The sequence below is a fragment of the Phragmites australis genome, chromosome 11, assembly GCF_958298935.1.
Source record: "Phragmites australis chromosome 11, lpPhrAust1.1, whole genome shotgun sequence".
Taxonomy (NCBI): domain Eukaryota; kingdom Viridiplantae; phylum Streptophyta; class Magnoliopsida; order Poales; family Poaceae; genus Phragmites; species Phragmites australis.
The window spans coordinates 15,417,175-15,437,723 of record NC_084931.1 but is presented as its reverse complement, the minus strand read 5'-3'; the positions used below and the strand labels follow the sequence as shown (position 1 = coordinate 15,437,723).

The 20,549-nt window shown below is 47.1% G+C and overlaps 1 protein-coding gene and 1 pseudogene across 1 annotated transcript; one reads left to right on the top strand and one right to left on the bottom strand.

Moving 5' to 3' along the window:
• The first annotated feature begins 270 nt into the window (after positions 1–270).
• LOC133883834 (uncharacterized) lies at positions 271–10,780 on the top strand. Its single transcript, XM_062323217.1, has 4 exons — positions 271–490; positions 1,196–2,120; positions 2,287–2,371; positions 10,557–10,780. The coding sequence occupies exons 2-4, from the start codon at positions 1,215–1,217 to the stop codon at positions 10,601–10,603; spliced, it is 1,038 nt and encodes a 345-aa protein (XP_062179201.1). The 5' UTR covers positions 271–490; positions 1,196–1,214; the 3' UTR covers positions 10,604–10,780.
• A 4,897-nt stretch (positions 10,781–15,677) lies between these two features.
• On the bottom strand, positions 15,678–20,230 carry LOC133884289 (pentatricopeptide repeat-containing protein At5g16860-like; annotated as a pseudogene).
• Between the last annotated feature and the right edge of the window lie 319 nt (positions 20,231–20,549).

Genomic DNA, 20,549 nt, shown 5'->3' with positions numbered 1-20,549 from the left:
CAAACCGCTCGGTAACCGACCGAATCAAAAATGCGAGAAAATCGCTCGGTAACCGACCCAAACCGCTCGGTTACCGAGAGGGAAAAACATGATTTTTTCGCAAAAATTTAAAATTTGTCAAATGAATTTTCTCCGAATTTTTTTGAATTTTTGACCGATAACCGCGATTATCGCGCATTTTCGATTACCGCCGGCGGTAAATGGAACCCTAACCGCGCCAGAGGCACCCTGCATGTTCGGCTGACCGCTCACCGACGAGCCCATTCCGAGTCCAGGCATCCTCGTTCCCCAACGGCCCAACCCAACTTGTACAGGCGGGGCTCTTCTCCACCTCCCTCCGCACCCAAGAACACGCTGCCTGCCTCGATCCAGACCCCACCGCCGCGTCTCCTCTTCTTTCTCCCGTAGGTGTCCTGGTTCCCACCTTCCCTGGACGCCGCCGGCGGGGACCCTATCCGGACTTCGGTTGATCTAATCTTTCCTGAGGGAGGTAAGTAAGCCTGCCTTTTCTTGGATGGATTGCTTAGAATTGTTTCTCTTCTTTGCCGTGAGCGAGTTCAATCCACTCCTCGGCGCACGCATTTCTTCCCCCACCGGCGATACGTCCGGTGGTGGTGGCGGCGGCGGCCACATTCTCGACCGCCGGCGCTTCCTTGACGCTTTCCCTTCTCCATGCGCGAGGCGATCCGGTCAATCGCGACGGACAACCACCGCCGGCTACCTGTCTATCTCTAATTAGACATCGTTATGGTTTAAAAAGGCATTCCATATGACAACCAAACAAAGTGGATGGATAATGATCCATATCACCCTTCAAATGCGCTGCAGTTTGATTACGTTTACGCTTCCATTGACATTATTTGAACCAGACACCATCCGAATCCAAAAATCCCTTTTTGGGATGGAATCCAGTCCAACTGGTTACGATTTTCTTTGCTTCGAGCTCTCAAATCCAACTAATATCTGTTTTGATTTCCTTGCGTCCGCCCCTGGGAGCAACCGTAGAGTTATCGGAATCATGTATGTATTTTGCTGTGTGAAGGTCTATCAGCTTCGTCTCACATCTTGATCTGAAAGAATTGGAACTGCAAGTGTACCTTTTGCAATTTTACCTTCTCGTTGACATTCAAATGTACGTAGGTTTCTTTCGTTGTGGATTCAGAATGCTAAGTTGCCTGACAGCTTCTGTTTGCAGGTTGTGATCGTAAGGCATAATGGAGTTCCCAGTTGCGGATCCGGGACCAGAAAGAGGTGAAGGTTCGCTCCTCCAATGCCCCTACTGCGATTCGGAGGCAATGCACAAGCTGGCACAGATCTTGCTACCCGGCCTGGCTGCTGTGTGCGTCGACAACACGACGGGTGATCTGTTCAGGAAGCCGTCCATTGTCGCTGTCGACCTAAGGAAGGAGATGGTGGACTATGTCATGCAGAGGAGCGAGACGTTCATTTCCGACGCTCTGATTGAATCAGAGGCGAATCAGGACCCCAAGAACGAGATGCCGGAGGACCCTTTTGAGATCATTTCGATATTTATGGATGATTTCAGCAGCATGAAGAGGAACATCATTGGCCATGTCTCTGGGTGGCTGTTGAGCGACAGCCGTGAGGACAAGATCGATGACTTTGTTCAGGAGATGGAGATGACCCGATTCTGGCCGCTGGAGAGGAGGGAAGTTATCGCTGAGGTCCTCCTCAAGAATGTGGACCTGAAGACCAAGTTTCACTGCCCTGAGAAGTATGAAAATGAAGAGCGGCTTGCTGATCATAAGGGACAATGTAGCTTCAGACCAGTTACTTGCCCAAATGATGGATGCCGGGCGACAGTTTCTGTCTGTTGCATGCAAAATCATGATTCAGGTTGCCCATTCAAGGTCCTTCTCTGCGAGCAGAACTGCGAGAAGCACCTCTTGAGGCGTGATATGGATAGGCACTGTGTCACCGTCTGTCCCATGAGGCCCATGAAGTGCCCTTTTGGTTGTGATTCCTCATTCCCAGAGCGTAATCTTGAGGACCACTGTTTGGAATTTCTTCAACCACATTTGCTTAAGGTCCTTAAGGTGATTAACAAGAAAGGCCTTACAGCAGAAGAGCTGAAGGAGTGTGCTCTACTGCTGGAAAAGGTTAGGCTTTTAATCTTTCTAACTTACATCATATGCTATTCATTTGAAATATCTGCATTCTTATTTATTGTCAGTTGTGAATGTATTAGATGCATAGGCCAATCTGATCTGATTACTCCCCGCAAAAAATAATTTGATTGCTTAAATGAACTGTCTACTTTTGCAGAATGATGACCTTGGTAAACTGGCTAAAGCTCGGGATACAAGATCTCTTACTAATGTTGTGAAGGATCTCGAAGCGAAGATGAAAGGTGAGCAGAGTTGAGTGAAGGATCTTTTATACAGCTGAAAGTTCATGATCATCATTGACATTTTTGAAGAGTTGCTACTACTCACAGTATACAGAAAAGAATACAAAGTTCTGCTTTATTTGTTCTATCACAATATATACAGAAGTGCAAAATTCTGCTTTTGTTCTACACGGCTCTTCTTTATTTACTATGTTTTTGCTCACAAACAATTTAGCTTTTCAGTATGTATATTTTGCTCCTATTGTACGACTATATCCCTGCAATTTTGTATAAACACCTAAACTTTTTTGTCATATTTCAAGCGAGCTGTTGTTTCCTTGCAGCTCCTCTTTTTTCATATTATAGAATAAGATAGAGGAAATTATTTCAGATTTTCAGGACTTGAGCGATGTTAAGTAAAATAGATTCAAGCCTCGCACAAGAAAATATTGAAGCAATGAGATTGAATGGTCAAAAAATTTACTTTTGACAAGGAATTATCAGAATAATTGGATTCGTTAATAATCATGCTCTAAAAACAAATTCACGAACCTACTCTTTTGTGCACTGTATGAAATTGATCAGAAATTTGTTATTGTTGTCAGCTGGATTCAATGTAAAAACAGCAAAGATGCAATATAGTGTTCAAAAGTGCAAAAGGTCCACTGCTGTAAGGGAAAGCTGTGCACAGCACTATTGGTGTCTCTGTTGCAGTAAAATATAGCAACATTGGTTGATAAAAGGTGTTTGTCTACAATTTCTGGTTGCTTCATAATTAGAAGGCATACAATAGTGAAAGCATTACAGGAAAATAATAATAGAACTACACATCTAAAGTTAAGGTGAGTTACAAACACAGAAGTTACATGCAGCTAATTTACAAAGAAGGATTCTGTCATTCATCAACTAAGAGGTCAACTGCATCATCACTGGTGGCTTCTGTTCATCAACTAGATGACTTCGTCCTGAAATCAACTGACTCCACTTTCTCATGGCCCGAAGAGTTTTCCCATTGTCTAGGGTAAAAGTGATCCTGCAGCTGTAATACCCCGAGTTTTGGGAAATATAATGAGAACAGTTTAGTACAGAAATTATGAAAGAAAGGGTGTTGACCGCGCGTTATTTAAATGGGCGAAAAGTGATTATTTTTTTTTATCTGTAGCTTTGTCAAAACAAATCTATTTGACTATTCAAATGTCCCGTTTGGATACCCAGTGGATCCATAACGAGTCTAATAAATTTAGACTATTGGATAAAAAGAAAAAAAATATCCCAACCAACCAACTTGATCAGTTGGTCTATTGCCGCATAAAAGGGCCTCGGGCCGGACCTGGCCGTCGCAAAAGGCCACACACACCCTAACCCTAACCCTAGCATCGTCGCCTTCTCTGCATCGCCGCCTTCTGTCGCCTGTGACGCCGTCGTCGCCTGTGACACCATCGTCGCACCGTGATTCGCCCGGCCAGTCACACTGCAAGTTGCCACCATTCTTGCTGTGGCTCGGCTCCATTGCGCCATCTCCTGTCGCACTGGTCGGTCACCATCCTACCTGCATCGCGCCGTTGCTCAGTCGCCTAGCCGCGCTGTTGCCAAACCAGCGCCATCCCCGTCGCGCCTGGCTGCCAGTCGCCATCCCTGTTGCCATCGCACCACTTGGTGCCGTCATGACTGGGCCATCAGAGCCATCGCCTCCGGCTGTTGTCGTGTTGCCGAGTAGAAGCAAGCACCAGGAGGAAGAACAGAAGGAAAGAAAGGAAAGAAGAAAATAAAGAAAAAGAGAGAAAAGAAAAAGAAAGGAAAAGAAGGAAGGAGAGGTCTGAAGGATTTCGTCATCAGTTCGTGGTCTATGCATCGAGGGTCAGTTCGTTGTCTACGCATTAAGGGTAACATCCTCGAGATGCTTATAGATAATTTGGTGGTCGATTTTGTCGTTGGACGCGTGATTGGAAGCTTGATCGTTTAGTAGCAAGAGAACACTAGAAAGCTAGAAATAATTGGAGCCAGATTCTGCTATGTGATTAAAGCAAAAGTTGTAGTGTATTTCCCGTAGATGCTTTAGAGGTATTTATTTGCCATCCTAGATTAAGAAGAATAAAAGTTATGACTCGATCAACAAGCAACTCAGAACCTTGGTCGAGTTTTCAGAAAATGACGAAATCGAGGGTTTTGCAGTTCAGCTAGAGAGAGTAGTTTAGACATCCACTATTTAGTCACGTGGATATTTTGGGAGTACGATCTTGTTTCTCAGGGTTCGGGAGTGTCGGTTCCAACGGTACGAAGCCGACTTCCCGCCATAGTCAAGGCAAGTGCATGACAAACCCATACTATGGCGAATTGTGCTCCACAAATGTTTTACTAATTCTTGATAGCGCAAATATTGCTTGCATTCAACTGAATAACAGGAGTACAATATATATAGACCTCTACCGAGGATCTTCCTCTACCTGATTTATAGAAACAAGATCAGGGACGAGATCCGGGAGATCAGGCGCATAAGGAAAGGCTAGGCGGGAAAGACTCAACCGCCAGCCATCTAAATAGAGAAGGGGATCACCTAAACAGGGAAAGAGATAAACTCTAACACCCCCCTGCAGTCGGAACGTCCACAGGACAGACGTTAAGACTGGAGCGAAACTCACAAAAAACAGAAGTGGGAAGCCCCTTGGTGAAGATGTCAGCAAACTGGGATGTCGTCGGGACATGGAGAACGCGAACATCTCCAATAGCAACACGCTCGCGGACGAAGTGGAGATCGATCTCGACATGCTTCGTTCGCTGATGCTGAACAGGGTTGGTTGATAAGTAGACAGCACTGACATTATCACAATAGACCAAGGTGCTCTTCGTCAGGGGACTGTGGAGTTCCTGTAGCAACTGTCGAAGCCAGCAAGCCTCGGCCACGCCATTGGCGACCGCCCGATACTCAGCCTCGGCACTGGAGCGGGACACCGTGTTCTGCCGCTTGGAGGACCAGGAAACCAGGTTGTCACCAAGGAACACAGCGTAGCCTGAAGTAGACTTGCGTGTGTCCGGACAATCGGCCCAATCAGCATCGGTGTAGACAAGCATAGCAGAGGTCGTTGACAGTCGCAGAAGAAGGCCATGACCAATTGTCCCTTGCAGATAGCGCAGGATGCGTTTAACTGCAGAGAGGTGAACGTCACGAGGATCATGCATGTGGAGACACACCTGCTGAACAGCATAAGAGATATCGGGCCGAGTGAAGGTGAGGTACTGCAATGCACCAACCAAACTGCGGTACTGAGTGGGGTCGCTGACAGGTGCACCGACTGTGGAGGAGACCTTGGCATGAGTGTCGACGGGGGTACTGCACGGCTTGCAGTTGGTCATGCCAGCTCGCTCAAGCACATCCAGAGTGTACTGCCGTTGTGAAAGAAAGAGGCCCTCAGAACACTGCTGAACAGCCACACCCAGGAAGTGATGGAGGACACCGAGATCCTTCATGGAGAATTCCTTCTGAAGTGCAGTGATGATGCGATGAAGGAGATCCTGGCTGGAGGCAGTGAGGACAATGTCATCCACATATAGCAGTAAGTATGCCCTGTCGGTCCCGTGGAGATAGATGAACAAGGAGGTGTCAGACTTGGCCTCAGTGAATCCCAAAGTGAGCAAGTGCGCAGCAAAGCGACTATACCAGGCACGAGGCGCCTGCTTCAGACCATACAGGGACTTATTGAGATGACAAACAGCATGTGGCTGAGTAGGATCAACAAAACCTGTGGGCTGTGAGCAGTAGACCGTCTCAGTGAGAGTGCCATGCAAGAAGGCATTCTTGACGTCGAGCTGGTGAACCGGCCAGTGCAGAGAGAGCGCCAAGGACATAACAGTACGAACAGTCGCAGGTTTGACCACCGGACTGAAAGTCTCGTCATAATCCACACCGGGGCGCTGGGTGAAGCCACGGAGGACCCAACGTGCCTTATATCTGTCGAGGGAACCATCGGCATGGAACTTGTGGCGGAAAATCCACTTGCCGGTGACGATGTTGGCGCCGAAAGGATGCGGGACGAGATCCCACGTGTTGTTGGAGAGCAAGGCGCCGTACTCCTCTTCCATCGCGCGTCGCCAATGTGGATCGGCGAGGGCGCTGCGATAGGTCTTCGGAATGGGCGAGAGGGCCATGGCACTGAACGCGGCTGGCAGACGAAAGCCAGACTTGCCGCGGGTGGCCATCCCGTGCTGGTTAACCACCGGGGCGATGGGGACAGCACCAGGTGGAAGCCGGGCAGGTGCAGGAGCCACGGGCGGTGAAGGAGAGGGTGCCACCGGGACGGGCGTAGCAGTGACAGGGCGTGGACGGCGGCTGTACACCAGCAGGGGCGCAGTCGTCGCGCGCGCACGGGGGGCAGCAGGCGCCAGCGCCGTCGGTGATGAGGCCGCGCGGGGCGCAGGTGACGAGGCCGCGCGTGGTGCGGGAGCCGTCGGGGCCGCGCGTGGCGTGGGGGATGTCGGGGCCATGGGCCGTGCGTGGCGTGGGGGATGACGGGGCCGCCGGGGCCGCGCGTGGCGCGACGGGTGAAGGCGACACCGTGGCCGCGCGTGGCGCGGGCGATGTCACCGTGGCCGTGGGTGGCGCGGACGCTGTCGTCGAGGTCGAGACCGTGGGAGGCGCGGTGGGTAGGTGCGGCACCAGACGCTGCAGGCCCGGGGCGTCAGCAGCCGTAGCGGGTGCGACGTTGGTCGCAGCAACTGCGGCGGGCGAGGTGCCAGGCAAGGCGAGGCGAGTACCTGCAGGGGAGGGACCGATCGGAAAGACCGAAACCTCAAACTTAGACAAGAAGTCAAGGTCAGTGGACGATGCTCGAGAGCCAGCGAGGGGAAAGCATGTCTCATCAAAGACCACATGGCGGGAAGTGATGATTCTGTTGGACGAGAGGTCCAAGCAGCGGTAACCCTTGTGGTTACTGGAGTAGCCAAGAAAGACGCAAAGACTCGACTGGGGAGCAAGCTTGTGAGGCGCGGTGGCGGACATGTTGGGGTAACATGCGCAGCCGAACACACGGAGGTGGTCGTAGGAGGGATGGGAACCAAATAGGGCAAAGTGGGGGGTGCCGAGTGCCAGTGTTGTGATGGGTAGTCGATTGATGAGGTATGTGGCGATGTGAAGGCCTTCGACCCAATATGACGGAGCAAGGGAGGCCTGAAAGAGCATGGAACGTATGATGTTATTAATGGAACGAATCATACGCTCGGCTTCACCGTTTTGAGAGGACGTGTAGGGGCACGACATCCGAAGCAAGACGCCATTGGTGAGAAAGAAGGTGCGAGTTGAGAAGTTATCAAACTCGCGGCCGTTGTCACACTGAACGCTCCGAATGGTGCAACCGAACTGCGTCTTCACATAAGAGAAAAAATTAGCCAAGGCGGGAAACGTCTCGGATTTGAGCCGAAGCGGGAACGTCCAAAGGAAGTGCGAGCAGTCATCAAGAATAACAAGATAATATTTGTAACCGGATACACTGGTAACAGGGGAGGTCCACAGATCACAATGAATCAAATCAAAATTCTTAAGAGCTCGCGAGGAGGAGGTTCCAAAAGGTAATCTAATGTGACGCCCAACTTGGCATGCATGACAAAGAGAATCACTAGTATTTTTATTCCAACTGATGGCGGAGGTACTAGCGAGTTTGGACAGAGCCTCATGCCCAGGATGCCCAAGACGACGATGCCAAGTGGTGAAGGGGGGTGCTGCAATAAGGGCGCATGACTCCGTGGAATGCACTGGGGCGGTGAGAGTGTAGAGGGGCCCGGAACTATTGCACCTGGCGATCACGCTCTTGGAATTGAGATCCTTCACAGAGAGGCCAAACGGGTCAAATTCGACATAACAATTATTATCAATAGTGAACTGACGAACAGAGATGAGGTTTTTAATGATATCAGGGGCAACAAGGATATTATTGAGATAAAAGGGACCCGGTAGGACAGAGTGGCCAGACGCTGTAACAGGTAAAGTAGATCCATTGCCAACTACAATGGAGGAGGAGCGTGGTGGGCGAAACAAGGAGATGTTACCAGTGTCGGGAGTCATATGACTGGAGGCGCCGGAGTCCATGACCCAATCAGTTGCACCGGGAGGATTGAGGGTCATGGTGCTGAAGTTGCTGGCGAGGGACTGCTGATCCCAAGATCCGGACCACGGTGTCCACGGTGAGGCCTGGTGAGCCGAGGCAGCAGGCACCGTGGTGGGCTACGGAGGTGGCCCAAGCTACTACTGGGCCTGCCCGAACGGCGTCGGCAGGAATGGCCCAGGGGCGAGCTGGGCGAAGTGGACCGGCGGAGGCGCGTAGTGGGCCGAGACAACCAGCAGGGCCTGTTGGTATGCGGCCTGGGGCGCGGGCGCACGCGGCGCCTGGCCACCGCGCTGCTGCGGACCGGGCCACATGTTGCTTTGCCCGGTCCACGGGTTATAGATCGAGGGCCATGGCGCCGTGGCCTTGCCGCCGCCGCAGCCGTTGCCACGACGGCGCCGGCGACCTCCACCGGCAGAGCCACCGCCAGTGCTGCCGGAGGGCACCGTGGAGCTGGTGGATCCGCCATGGGGCGCCGCCGGGCCACTAGTGGAGGGGATGCCGGGGGGAGCAGAGCCGCCGGAAGGCCACGCCGGAGCAGCGACGAGGGCGGTCGTCGGAGGTGGTGTTGGCGTGCTGGAGTCGATCTCCTCGAGGATGAGGTCGTTGCGAACCTCATCGAAGGAGGGGAACGGCTTGGAGCGCTTGAAGTGGGCCTTCATGTGGGCGAATTTCTCGTTTAGGCCGCGCAGCACATTGAGGACGAGGGTGCGGTCACGGATGACCTCGCCGAGGTCGCCGAGAGCGTCGGCCATCCCCTTCATCTTGCGGCAGTAGTCGTCGATCGAGAGGTCGCCCTGCATAAAGACACAAAATTCGGCGTCGAGGCGAAGGGCGCGAGCTTCGCGGTTGCCGAGGAATTGCGCCTCGACGGTGATCCAGGCGTGGCGTGCTGTGCCGTTGCGGGTGCGGGCAGACTCCATCAGCTCGGGGGAGAGCATGCCCAGCACCCACGATAGGACGACGGCGTCCATGCGCCGCCAGGACGGCACGGCGGGGAAGGCGGCGTCGGAGAGGACGTGGTCGGCGAGGGCGTACCGCTCGAGGGTGAGGAGGACGAGGTCGCGCCAGCGGTTGTAGTGGGAGGAGAGGGGGTCCAGAACCACGGGCACGAGGGCACGGATGTTCTGGACGCCCGCCGCCTGCGCGTGGAGATTGGTGATGGTGGCGGCCTCGTAATTGTGGACGTCGAGGTCGTCGATGGCGCTGGCGTCGTCGTGGGTGCCGCCGTCGCCAGGTGGGAAGGCAGCGCCGCGAGCAGCGGCCGCGGCGCACTCGAGATCGGCAGCGGCCTGGCGTTCCGTCGCGAGAACGTCCTGGGCGGTGCAGACGCGATCCTGAGCGGCGGCGGCGGCCTTGGTAGCCTCATCGGCGGCGCCAACCAGGTCCTGGCGGGCCTTCTCCCGCGCGGCCGCGTCCTCGGCGCGCTGCTGGGCACCAGGGAGGCGGCGCAGGCAGGTGAGGTTTAGCGGAAGCGAGTTGTCACGGGATCGTGACGGTCTCTTGATACCATGATAGCGCAAATATTGCTTGCATTCAACTGAATAACAGGAGTACAATATATATAGACCTCTACCGAGGATCTTCCTCTACCTGATTTATAGAAACAAGATCAGGGACGAGATCCGGGAGATCAGGCACATAAGGAAAGGCTAGGCGGGAAAGACTCAACCGCCAGCCATCTAAATAGAGAAGGGGATCACCTAAACAGGGAAAGAGATAAACTCTAACAATTCTCTCAATTATTCGTAGTTTCCTGTGTTCATATGATTCAAGTTCACGATTATGATCATGTCGTGTGATCAAGTTTCAATTATTTTCTTTAAATTCCATTCATGTTCCGAGGAAATTGGATGTGCAATTTGGTTCTTATATTCATGTTCTTATGAGTAAGTGATGGTCCCACTTGCTCATTTTTACCGGTGAATGCTAAGAATGTATTCAAGATTGTTCGTTTCAAACGGATACTATTGGTTCATTGTTATATTCAAGGACAAAGAAAAACCTCACTCTTTATCGTTCTTCATTGATATTGTTGATGCGTCTATTCTTCTAGTTCCACACCGTACTTGCTGAGTATATTTACTCACTCTTGTGTTTCATTTAATTTTTAGGTACCATTGGTCATGGCATGTTCGAAAGGAGAATTAGCATCACGTAGTTGCAACTGATCACACTCAAATCATTACCTAGTTGTCTCCATAATACCTTAGTACCGTAACTGGCTATTGCTCAGTTAAACAATTTGTAGTTGTTTTGTCAAATGTATCGGGTCCTAGTTTGAGACATTATGCTTACTTTCCGCTTATGAATATTATGTCTGTGGTGTATTTGTATTTTTACTTGTGCAAGGAAACGATAATTTCAGGTAAAATTTTGCCAAAATTTCTAATATTTTTCGAACTGATTAGGTGTTTAGACTGGAGTTGGTAGCATCCAGATTCGTTGGAATCTGGCGTGTTACAGCAGCTGCAACCAGAGACCAAGATATTTCTTAAGATTGCATATTTTTGAATAATACAACCGTATTTTCTCGAAGCTGAGGGAAAAATTGCCAGAAAATTGCAAGAGAAAGAAAAAAGGAATGGTTGTACTAATTACGAATGGAAATAACCTATTTGAAGTGAACAGAGGGCCAGATGCATCTCTAGCTGTATAGAGCATACTTGAATAGGCCGTTTCGTAGACTGCATTGGACAAATCCTTGAATTTACAAATGCAACAGATGATTGAGATTCCAGCCTATTTGTATCCAAGTAGTGTTTTCGATGTTGCACACCAGAAACGGATCCATTAAAGTGTTCAAAGAACTTGTGCAGCTGATATAATTGGCATTTGAACATGATAGCCTCTTAAGTTATGAACTCAATCTTCTGGAACCACCTGAAGGGCAATTGGTGCCGTAGCAGTTCTTTTCCATACAAAAACATAAGGAGTAAAAGTATAAATGATTTGATTTTATGTTTAGAGGACATCCTTCCCTTAACTGATGAAACTAATTTTTTTCTCTATGGAAGAGTTTGTTTCAGTGAAAACCAGTACAAGCCAAAGCACCAGAACGTACACCTCACAAATCCTGTTTGGAAGAGTATGATAAAAGAAAGTTTCAGATAAATGTATAAAGTAGGTAACGAACTCTGAAATGGCAATTTATAACATACACATGTGGAAACTAGTTCTGAAGTTCTAACCAACACATAAATAAATGGGTAGAAGGTAGAATTTGATGATTGCCAATAATATGTAAAATAACGGAATCAACAGCTAAAATCGGACCTCTTCAGGGCATATGTCAGTTGAAATTTTGAAATCCTTAATTTCTGAACTACATCTCCGGGTTGATTCGTTCTTTTGGTGCAAGAAGCTTTTCAAGCTTCTTGATCTACAGAGAATGAGCTCAACTTGATCCAAGATTGCCTCCCATGTGAGATCAAAGAATTCTCGTGCAAGTATCTCAGCCTGCCGCTATCAATCAAGAAACTGACAAAGGCTCAGCTACAACCGATCATTGACAAAATCGCAGACCAGCTGCCAGTTTGGAAGGCAGAACTAATGACCCGTGCTGGTAGGATGATCTTGGTGCAGGTTGTCCTGACGTCCATGTCAGTCTATCATGCAATTCCTATGGACCTACCGAACTGGGCACTCGGGGCAATTGACAAGATAAGTCATGCATTTCTCTAGGGGAAGGAGCAGGCCATCGGAGATCACTGTTTGATTGCCTAGCCAAAAGTGTGCCGGCCACGCCAGCTCGGTGGACTCGGCATACATGACCTCATGACTCTTGGATGGGCATGGAGGATGAGATGGCTATGGCTGCTAAAGACACAACCTGACAAGCCATGGGTGGCGCTCACCGTGCCGGTTCATGCTAGTGTCAAGGCTCTCTTCTCCGTCACGGTGGTTACTCTGGTGTCATAGGAGCAACACTTTGTTCTAGGCTGACAGATGGCTACATGGACAGTCGATCGTCGACCTCGCTGCAGGATGAGCACCAATGGAAGCTATCGGCTACATAACAGTATTTGGCCAAGTCGGCACAGGGCTTTTTTCATTGGTGCCACCCGCTTTGAGCCGTGGAGGCACATGTGGAAGTCATGGGCTCCGAAGCACTGCCAACTCTTCCTCTGGCTGGCAGTGTACAACCGATGTTGGATGGCGGACGGGCTGAACCGAAGGGGACTGCCACACCCAGAGAGCTGTCTGCTTTGTGATCAGGTGACGAAACTTTCCAACCCATCCTAACCTCATGTGTCTTCGCGAGGCAGGTGTGGTTCTTCTTGTTCAGGCGTTTCGGCTTACATGATGTCTCACCACAGCTCGGCGACATGGTGTTCACCGACTGGTGGATTAGGACAAGCAGCAGGATCTCCAAACCAATGAAGCTTAGCTTCCATTCGCTGGTGATCCTGGGTGCCTGGCTAATCTGGAAACATCGTAACAATTGCATGTTCAACAGCACGACGCCAATTGTTCAGAGGGTTCTGAGCTTGGCCGGTGAAGAGGCACGGGTCTAGTGTGATGCTGTCTCTACTAGCAGTGAGTTGAGCATAGAGTCATGAATAGATTTTGTGGTTGTTTCTTTTGGCGTATGTGACGCGTAATATAAACCTTTAGGGTGTGAGTGTGTTTGTGTGGGGTGTGTTGTACTCGAATTCTCTTTCTTAATGCAATGATATGCCTCTCTTATGCGTATTCGAGATAAAAAAAAAAAGGCTTTTCAAGCTTACTCATTGTTGAAGGGCTCGTCTAAGAAAATGTAATTTGCACGTAGATATTACCTTGACAGCACTGTGTGAGTGAGCTTCTCAGAACATAAACAAGGTTTTTTTATGGCCATTCACATCTTCTCGTGCAGAATTCGAACATAAGAGCTACTGAAAGAAACCTCTATTACTTGTTTTAAGTAGACCTGCAATGTTGCAAAAAGAAAAAAAAAGAAATAGTTTAGAATGACTTTCTTGATTGATACTTTAGATCACCATCCTATTGATGCTATGGGCAGAAACTAAGGAAAGCAAGAATTTCTGCAAAGAGAAAAATGAGAGCGGCCAATAAGTAGAGCAGAAGGGCATGCTTGCTTTTGTATCCCATTGCCACCGACTTAGAAGCTGTGATTTGTTAAATAAATTGGTGATACCATAACTGGACAAAATTGTCTAACCAAAACATGATCAAACACTGATAGAAATGAGATAACATATCCAAATCTGAAAATTCGATATGCTTGAGAAGGATATAAAAACTATTACTTTTTAAAAATGACATGGAGCGCTAGAGTGCATACTGGAAAGGGCACAGAAGTGGTAATGTGCAACATATGGATGATTAATTGCTTGTATGCACTATGTGGAGGCACATATGTATTTTTTTACTGCACTATCTGCAGAAGTGGAAATCATGTTACCTGTGCTTTGTTCATGCTAGTGTAGGAGAGCATCCGTATCTGCCTCAAAATGATACAGCCATTGCCACAAAAAGTGATATTCCATTGCGAATAGGAAAGCGATTTCTTACATAACCTTACGAAGTATTTCCAACAGATTCTTACATACGAAGCTGAATTACTAATGCTACTGCTATGGTACAGAGAGTCAATTAGCATTTGTGGAAACCGAAGTATCATGATCCTAGATCATAATGAGAACAAACATCTGTCAAGAGAATAACCGGGCGGTGTCAGCTGCTACGAACGAGATATTTATGCTATATATGAGGGAGACTTAGAATATTGGATCAAACATATATTAATTCTCATTGTTTGATTCCTAATACACAGCTATTCCTAACTATATATAGCCAGCTAACTAATAGAGTCCCAATCCTAATCTAACTCTACTTATCTCCTTCTCAATTCCGAACTAAATCTAACTCTTTCCAGTCTTAACTAATCCGAACTCCCTAACTTATCTCAATCTGGACTTCTAATTCTAATCTATTTATTTCCTAATTTATCTAAACCGACTTATCTCCTACCTTACTTAACTCTCGCACATGATATTACACCGCTCCTTTTGAGCAACTCGTTCTCGAGCTGCAGGGTAGTGGCTATGGTTGCAGCTCTAGAAATCCCCATGTTGGTGAACGATTGTAACGCCAACGCGACGTGTTTGGGCACGATACAAAGGAAGGTGTAGGTCAGCACATACATGACATCTGTCTCCTGAGCAGACGAGGACGTTCACATGGTAGCTGTTGATAGACACTGAAATTTGAGCTTCCTTGGCATGCATAGCCATCCTATGGAAGATGACGTTGGAGTTGGACATTGTGCCCATGTTCATGACGATGTCGTTCTGCAGCACTTTGGTCAGCCTCTGTGATCAAGAAGAGACACTTAACCACCTTTTAACCGGATGTGTGTTCTCCTGTCAAATTTGGCTCTCTTTGCTCAGCACGGTGGGTTTGTAGCAAGTCGCACCCTTGCATCTTGGTATTGGTTTCAGTTCTTGTGGCATAAGGCTGTCAGGAGAGTAGACAAGCAAAGGCGAGATGGTTTCGACTTTTTGGTGATTCTAGGTGCTTGGTGGATATGAAAACATCATAATGATTGCGTGTTCAATAGTATCACCCCCATTTTGCAGGTCGTCCAGTGCTCCATCTTGGATGAAGCCATTTTGTGGTCCACGGCTGGTGCTAAGGGCCTGAGGTCGCTGCAGGATGCATGCTGGTTGCTGTAGTTTTCCTTTGTGATCTGTGCGTGTGTACCGGGGCTTGCCCGCTGTTCTTTTCTTGATTTTCCTTTCCTTTCTTTCTGTTTGGGTTTGGTTTTCGCTTTCTCTTTTGTCGGGTTGTTGTAATTGGTCTTAAGTTCCTCTTTTTAATATAATGATATATAGCTCTCTTATATATTCGAGAGAAAAAAAACTGTTCGAATATTATTCAATATGCATGGAGTCAATCTGAATGCATGGCTTCAGTTTCTTCTCCTTGTGCAAGTTAGCTCCGGCAAATAATTTCTTGCTCGGCAGAACATCCACAGCAGCAACCTTTTCGTTCTCCTTCAACTCGCCTTGTTTCACCTCAAAAGAAAATGAACCAAGCTGTATAGAAAATGTATTGCATCTTTGGTCTCATCAGGTGATATCCCAGAAGCACTACAAAACAAGGAATACAACGGTACAACTGTGACTGTTTATTTGTAAGAAATTAATCAGTAGAACATAATCATGAGTACATTAGTATTCCTTTCTGTGGGGATACATATTGCAGTACAGTTAGCTTATGCTTCTGCCACTGCTGCTTTCGTGAGACAAGCCATCACCAATAGCTACCGCAGGAGCAAGAGCCATTCTTGAAATGATGGAAGCGACTGCAGTCTCGCACTATGATCTCATGGTCAAAAATCTTCCAGATGTAAGTGAATGCACTGTGATTGTAACACCCTATTTTACAACTAAGTCTAATTAAAAAAAATAGAAAATTTTGACAACATTTTCTCTATAAAGAGATATAACTGATCAAAAGAAATATCACACGCAGACAGAAACAGATATAACCAGCATATATATAGAAACCGTCATGACGCTACCAGCGTCGTACCACAACATGAACCAAGCAAACGACAAACTATCAAAAGCACAACTTCTAAGCACCGGGTGAGCTATCGACATTGTGAGGAGGTAGTGTGTGCAACTACCCAGATCCATCCCCAAAAATGCACGTCAGTATCTAAACATACCTGTAAAAGATTTAACAGGGGGTGAGACGAGCTCAGCAAGTAACAGCTATGAATATAAACATACCTCACTTCGTTCAAAAGTATTTGGAAAATAAACATTCTTCTCACATCATCAAGAAAAACACATGGTTTTAAAGAGATTATCATTTCAAAATATTTATCGAGAAAATAATGACAAACTTCAACCCAGTCTTTCACAAAATATAGCATTCAACTTCCAGAATTCTGTATTCTCCGAATATCATAAAAAGAAATGTATGAATACCATGATGCAACTCCATTTGAGAGCTAGACGACGCTAACATCTCATGCAACTCCATGTACCGGTACGAATCACGCGCGATGGCAATGATCGGCCTTTATCACCATATGAAGTGCATAAATGCATATGTATGCATGTGAATTGACATCAATTCTTTATTCCTTTTTGAATAGCTCATGATAAAAACCACAACTGATTCATGAAGGCAAACTGATTCATGAAGACAAAGGTACAATCCAAATCAATAAGAAAAGCATTGATTTAAATAATCAAACACAACGTCATCCATGATTTAAATGGATTAGAAAAGAAAACCACATACTTCAATTTTATTTGCAAAAGAAGTAAGACATGAATATAAACATAGCACGGAACCACACCCCCATGTTACTTGCTTTTTACCAAAAGCGACGAAGAAAATTCGATCAAGAACGCTCAGAAGTGGTACCACCTGTACAGGTATGCTATTAGCACTAAAGCACATTTAAAACACATAAAATATGAAGCATCAACCCTACGTCAGAAAACGTCGCGTATACGCCTATATTTCGAAAAACCGAACAGAAACTGTATCACATGAAATGATACACTAATTCCAATTCAGAGTCGAACTAAACTTCTCACTAATTAGACTTCGCTCTGATGAACGAAAAGAATACTTTGACTCGGATGTCGTATCTTCGAATCAACAACGATTATCAAAACAAATCAAACTATTGATCACATGAAATAATACGACACGAATTGCTTGATTTGATTTAATCCAACCACAAACGTCGAGAAATTACCGAGAATTCACCTTCGAAAGATTGACGACGAATCCGACGAAATTCCGAAATTTCCACCTTTTTCATCTCTTTTTTTTTTCCTTTTTTCCTTTTCTCCTTCTTTCTTTTTTTTTCTTCTCTTTTCTTTTCTTTTCTCTTTCTTCCTTTTCTTTTCTTCCTTCTTCTTCTTGGCTTCCTTCGCTCGGCGATGGCTGCTGCTTGCTCCTATCGGCTATGGCTGCTTCGGCCAGGCCACAGAGGCACGGCGACCGGCGGCGGCGCACGGCAGGCGGGCGCGGAGCAGCGGCGGCGCCGGCGGCAGCAGCAGCAGTGGCGACGGTGGCTCGGCAACGCGCGGCGCACGTAGCAGGCGCGGCGGCCCGTGCACGGCGGCGGCGCCCGGCTCGACGGCGGCGGACCGGCGCGCAGCACGGCTCGGCGCGCTACACACACAGATAGAGAGACGCGCGCAAGAGAGAGAAACGCGTGAGCGCTGAAGAGTCTGGATGGATCGGATTGAGGACCGATCCATTCAGTACTTATCTCTTTTTTTTTCAAAACAACTAAAGATCTAAATTTATTGGACTTGCTACGGGTCACAAAGTGCTAAGAACGGACATATGAATAGCAAAATGGGTTCGTCTCGACGAGATAAACGCAACCACTATCTCCGATAGTCTATACGAGCCACGGATCAAAAAGTCAAAATTCGGTCAAATCTCTTTTTATTTTTTCTCCAAAAATTCGGTATTACAGTGATAATCACCACAAACACGCAGGTTCTTTGTGATTCTTATAGGACAGCCAGGGGAAGTCGTGAGGAGGCCATATGCCAGAGCAAGCTTCTCACTGTGTTCAGCAAGAAGGTTATTTTTTCTCCTCATCATCAACATCGTGCAATGCAAAGTTTGTCTCAGGGACATAAGCCATAGCCTTGATGCGGTCGATTAGTCTCTCTAAAAGAGCATAAATATCTCGAGATAGAGGCTGTGATCGATCTCCAACAAAGAAAGATGCAGTGCCTTTCTTTCCCTGGACCCAGCTGCATCCTGGCCTCTTCTTAATCCCCAAATTCTTCATCAATTGCTTGATTCTTGCAACATCCTTCCACCGCCTTGCATTAGCGTATATGTTGGAGATAAGCGTGTAGGATCCATCGTTCTCTGCTTTCATCTCAACCAGTTTGTTCGGAGCATATTCAGCAAGTTCCACATTTGAATGTAGTCTGCAGGCACTAAGTAATGCGACCCAGATTACTGCAGTAGGCTCCATTGGCATCTCCTCAACTATTTTCCACGCCTTATCTAATCACCCAGAGCGAGCCAGCAAGTCAATAACACACGCATAATGCTCTGCACTGGCACATATACCATAATCTCTACTTATGCTGTCAAAGTAATCCAGACCTTGATCAACCATGCCAGAATGGCTGCAAGCGTAAAGAAAAACCAGGAAGGAAATACCATCAGGAACAAAGCCTGCCTTTTGCATCTCATCAAATATGCCCAGGGCCTCATTACCACGACCATGCATTCCATATCCTGACATCATCGAAGTCCAAGATACATCATTTCTTTTAGGCATGCTATCAAACACATTCCTAGCTGTATCGGCAGATGCTTCGTATCTATAGTGCCGAATGACATATGCATGAATCTGCTTACCCAGACGAAGCGCTGCCAAGTGTGCACAGGACATCAAAATGCAGGAAACTGTATAAGCATTTGGGGCAACTGCATATGGTTTCGAATTCATCTCCAAGAAAAGCTTGAGGGCATCATTTGAGTCCCTGTATTGGGCATACATATGACAGTCCAAGTCACCACATTGCTTTCGAGGTATGGAATCAAATATGGAACGTGCAGCTTTGAAGCTTCTGCACTTTGAGTACATACCTATTAATGCATTGTAAACCATCAGATCCTCACCACCACTATCACCATCAAAATTGTTATCCAAGGATAGAAGGCATTTCTTCAAGGAGTAGGCATGAGTTTCCATACCCTCAGAGAATGCTCCCAAGGAAGCGCAGGCAGACAACAGAGAGATGATTGTAACAGAATTTGGCTCTGCTCCATAAAGAAACATTTGTCGGAAGGCATCAAGGGCCTCTTGGCCGCATCCCCTCTGAGCATACCCGGCAATTACAGCACTCCATGTTATCACGTCTAATGGGATATTTTCATTGCGCATATTCTCGAAAAGCTTGAAGGCTACCTCAAATTTCCCACTTTGGGTGTACCCAGTCACCATTGCATTCCAAGAAATCAAATCTTTGAATTCCATCATGTTGAAAACCTTTACCGCATCCTCCATTGACCCGCACTTTGCATAGGTATCAATCAGGGCATTACATACAAAAGCATCAGGAAATGTACCATTCCGAATGGCATGGCCGTGAATTTCTTTAGTTTGAGGCAATGACTTTAAGGAAGCACATGCAGGAAGGACGTTGACAATACTAATGATGTCTGACCTTTCATCTGTAGCCTTTTCATGGACAATCGTTGTCATCTTTGAACACAGATCTAATGCAGTCCACGGACTTCTACCTTTAACATGAGCAGAAACAATTGAATTCCATGAGATAACATCATCAATTCCCCTCTGAGTTATTTCATCAAACACCAGACTGGCTTCCTTCAAAGAACCACAGCGGGCATACATTGCCACCAATGCATTGCATAAAAAGACATTAGAATCGAATCCATTGCAATATACGGCTGGTGATGGTGTCACACGTTCCAACACTGAGAGAGCATCGTTCGTAGCACCACAAGCAAGAGAGGAAGCTACGACACCAGTACCCAAAGATTTTGGTGATAAATATGGTTGAGATGGCAATGGTGGAAGTGAGACTGACAGCAATGATGTTGGACAAGAAAGAAGACCAGAAGCAATTATCTTCTGGTGAATTTGACGAACTGTATTCACAGACTTGCATCCCTTTAACAGGGATGCAAAATGCATAGGAGAGACATCTCGACCAAAGCATTCTGCACTTGCAACTGAGAGGAACCGTACTACAATTGGTTTTGCTGCCTTTGGCAAGTTGAAGAGCAGAATGACACCTGAATATCATCATGCACACTAAATCCAAAAGAAAAGCCATGGCATCACTGTATCATCAAACAAACAGAACCCAATTAGAAAGAAGTATCATACACACTGTGCTTCAACTACTGGAAGACACTGTAAGGCAAAAAATAAATAATAAAATCAATAAAATCAAAGACCACAATTATGAATAAGATCTCCATCAAGGTTGCAGAGTTATGATCAAATAGTATCCTACCATGATGTGATATATTTCCAATATGGATCATTACTGCATTGGGATCTAACATCATAGAAGATCAATACCCCATCATGATCTGATTCAGCTCATATCCTGTCG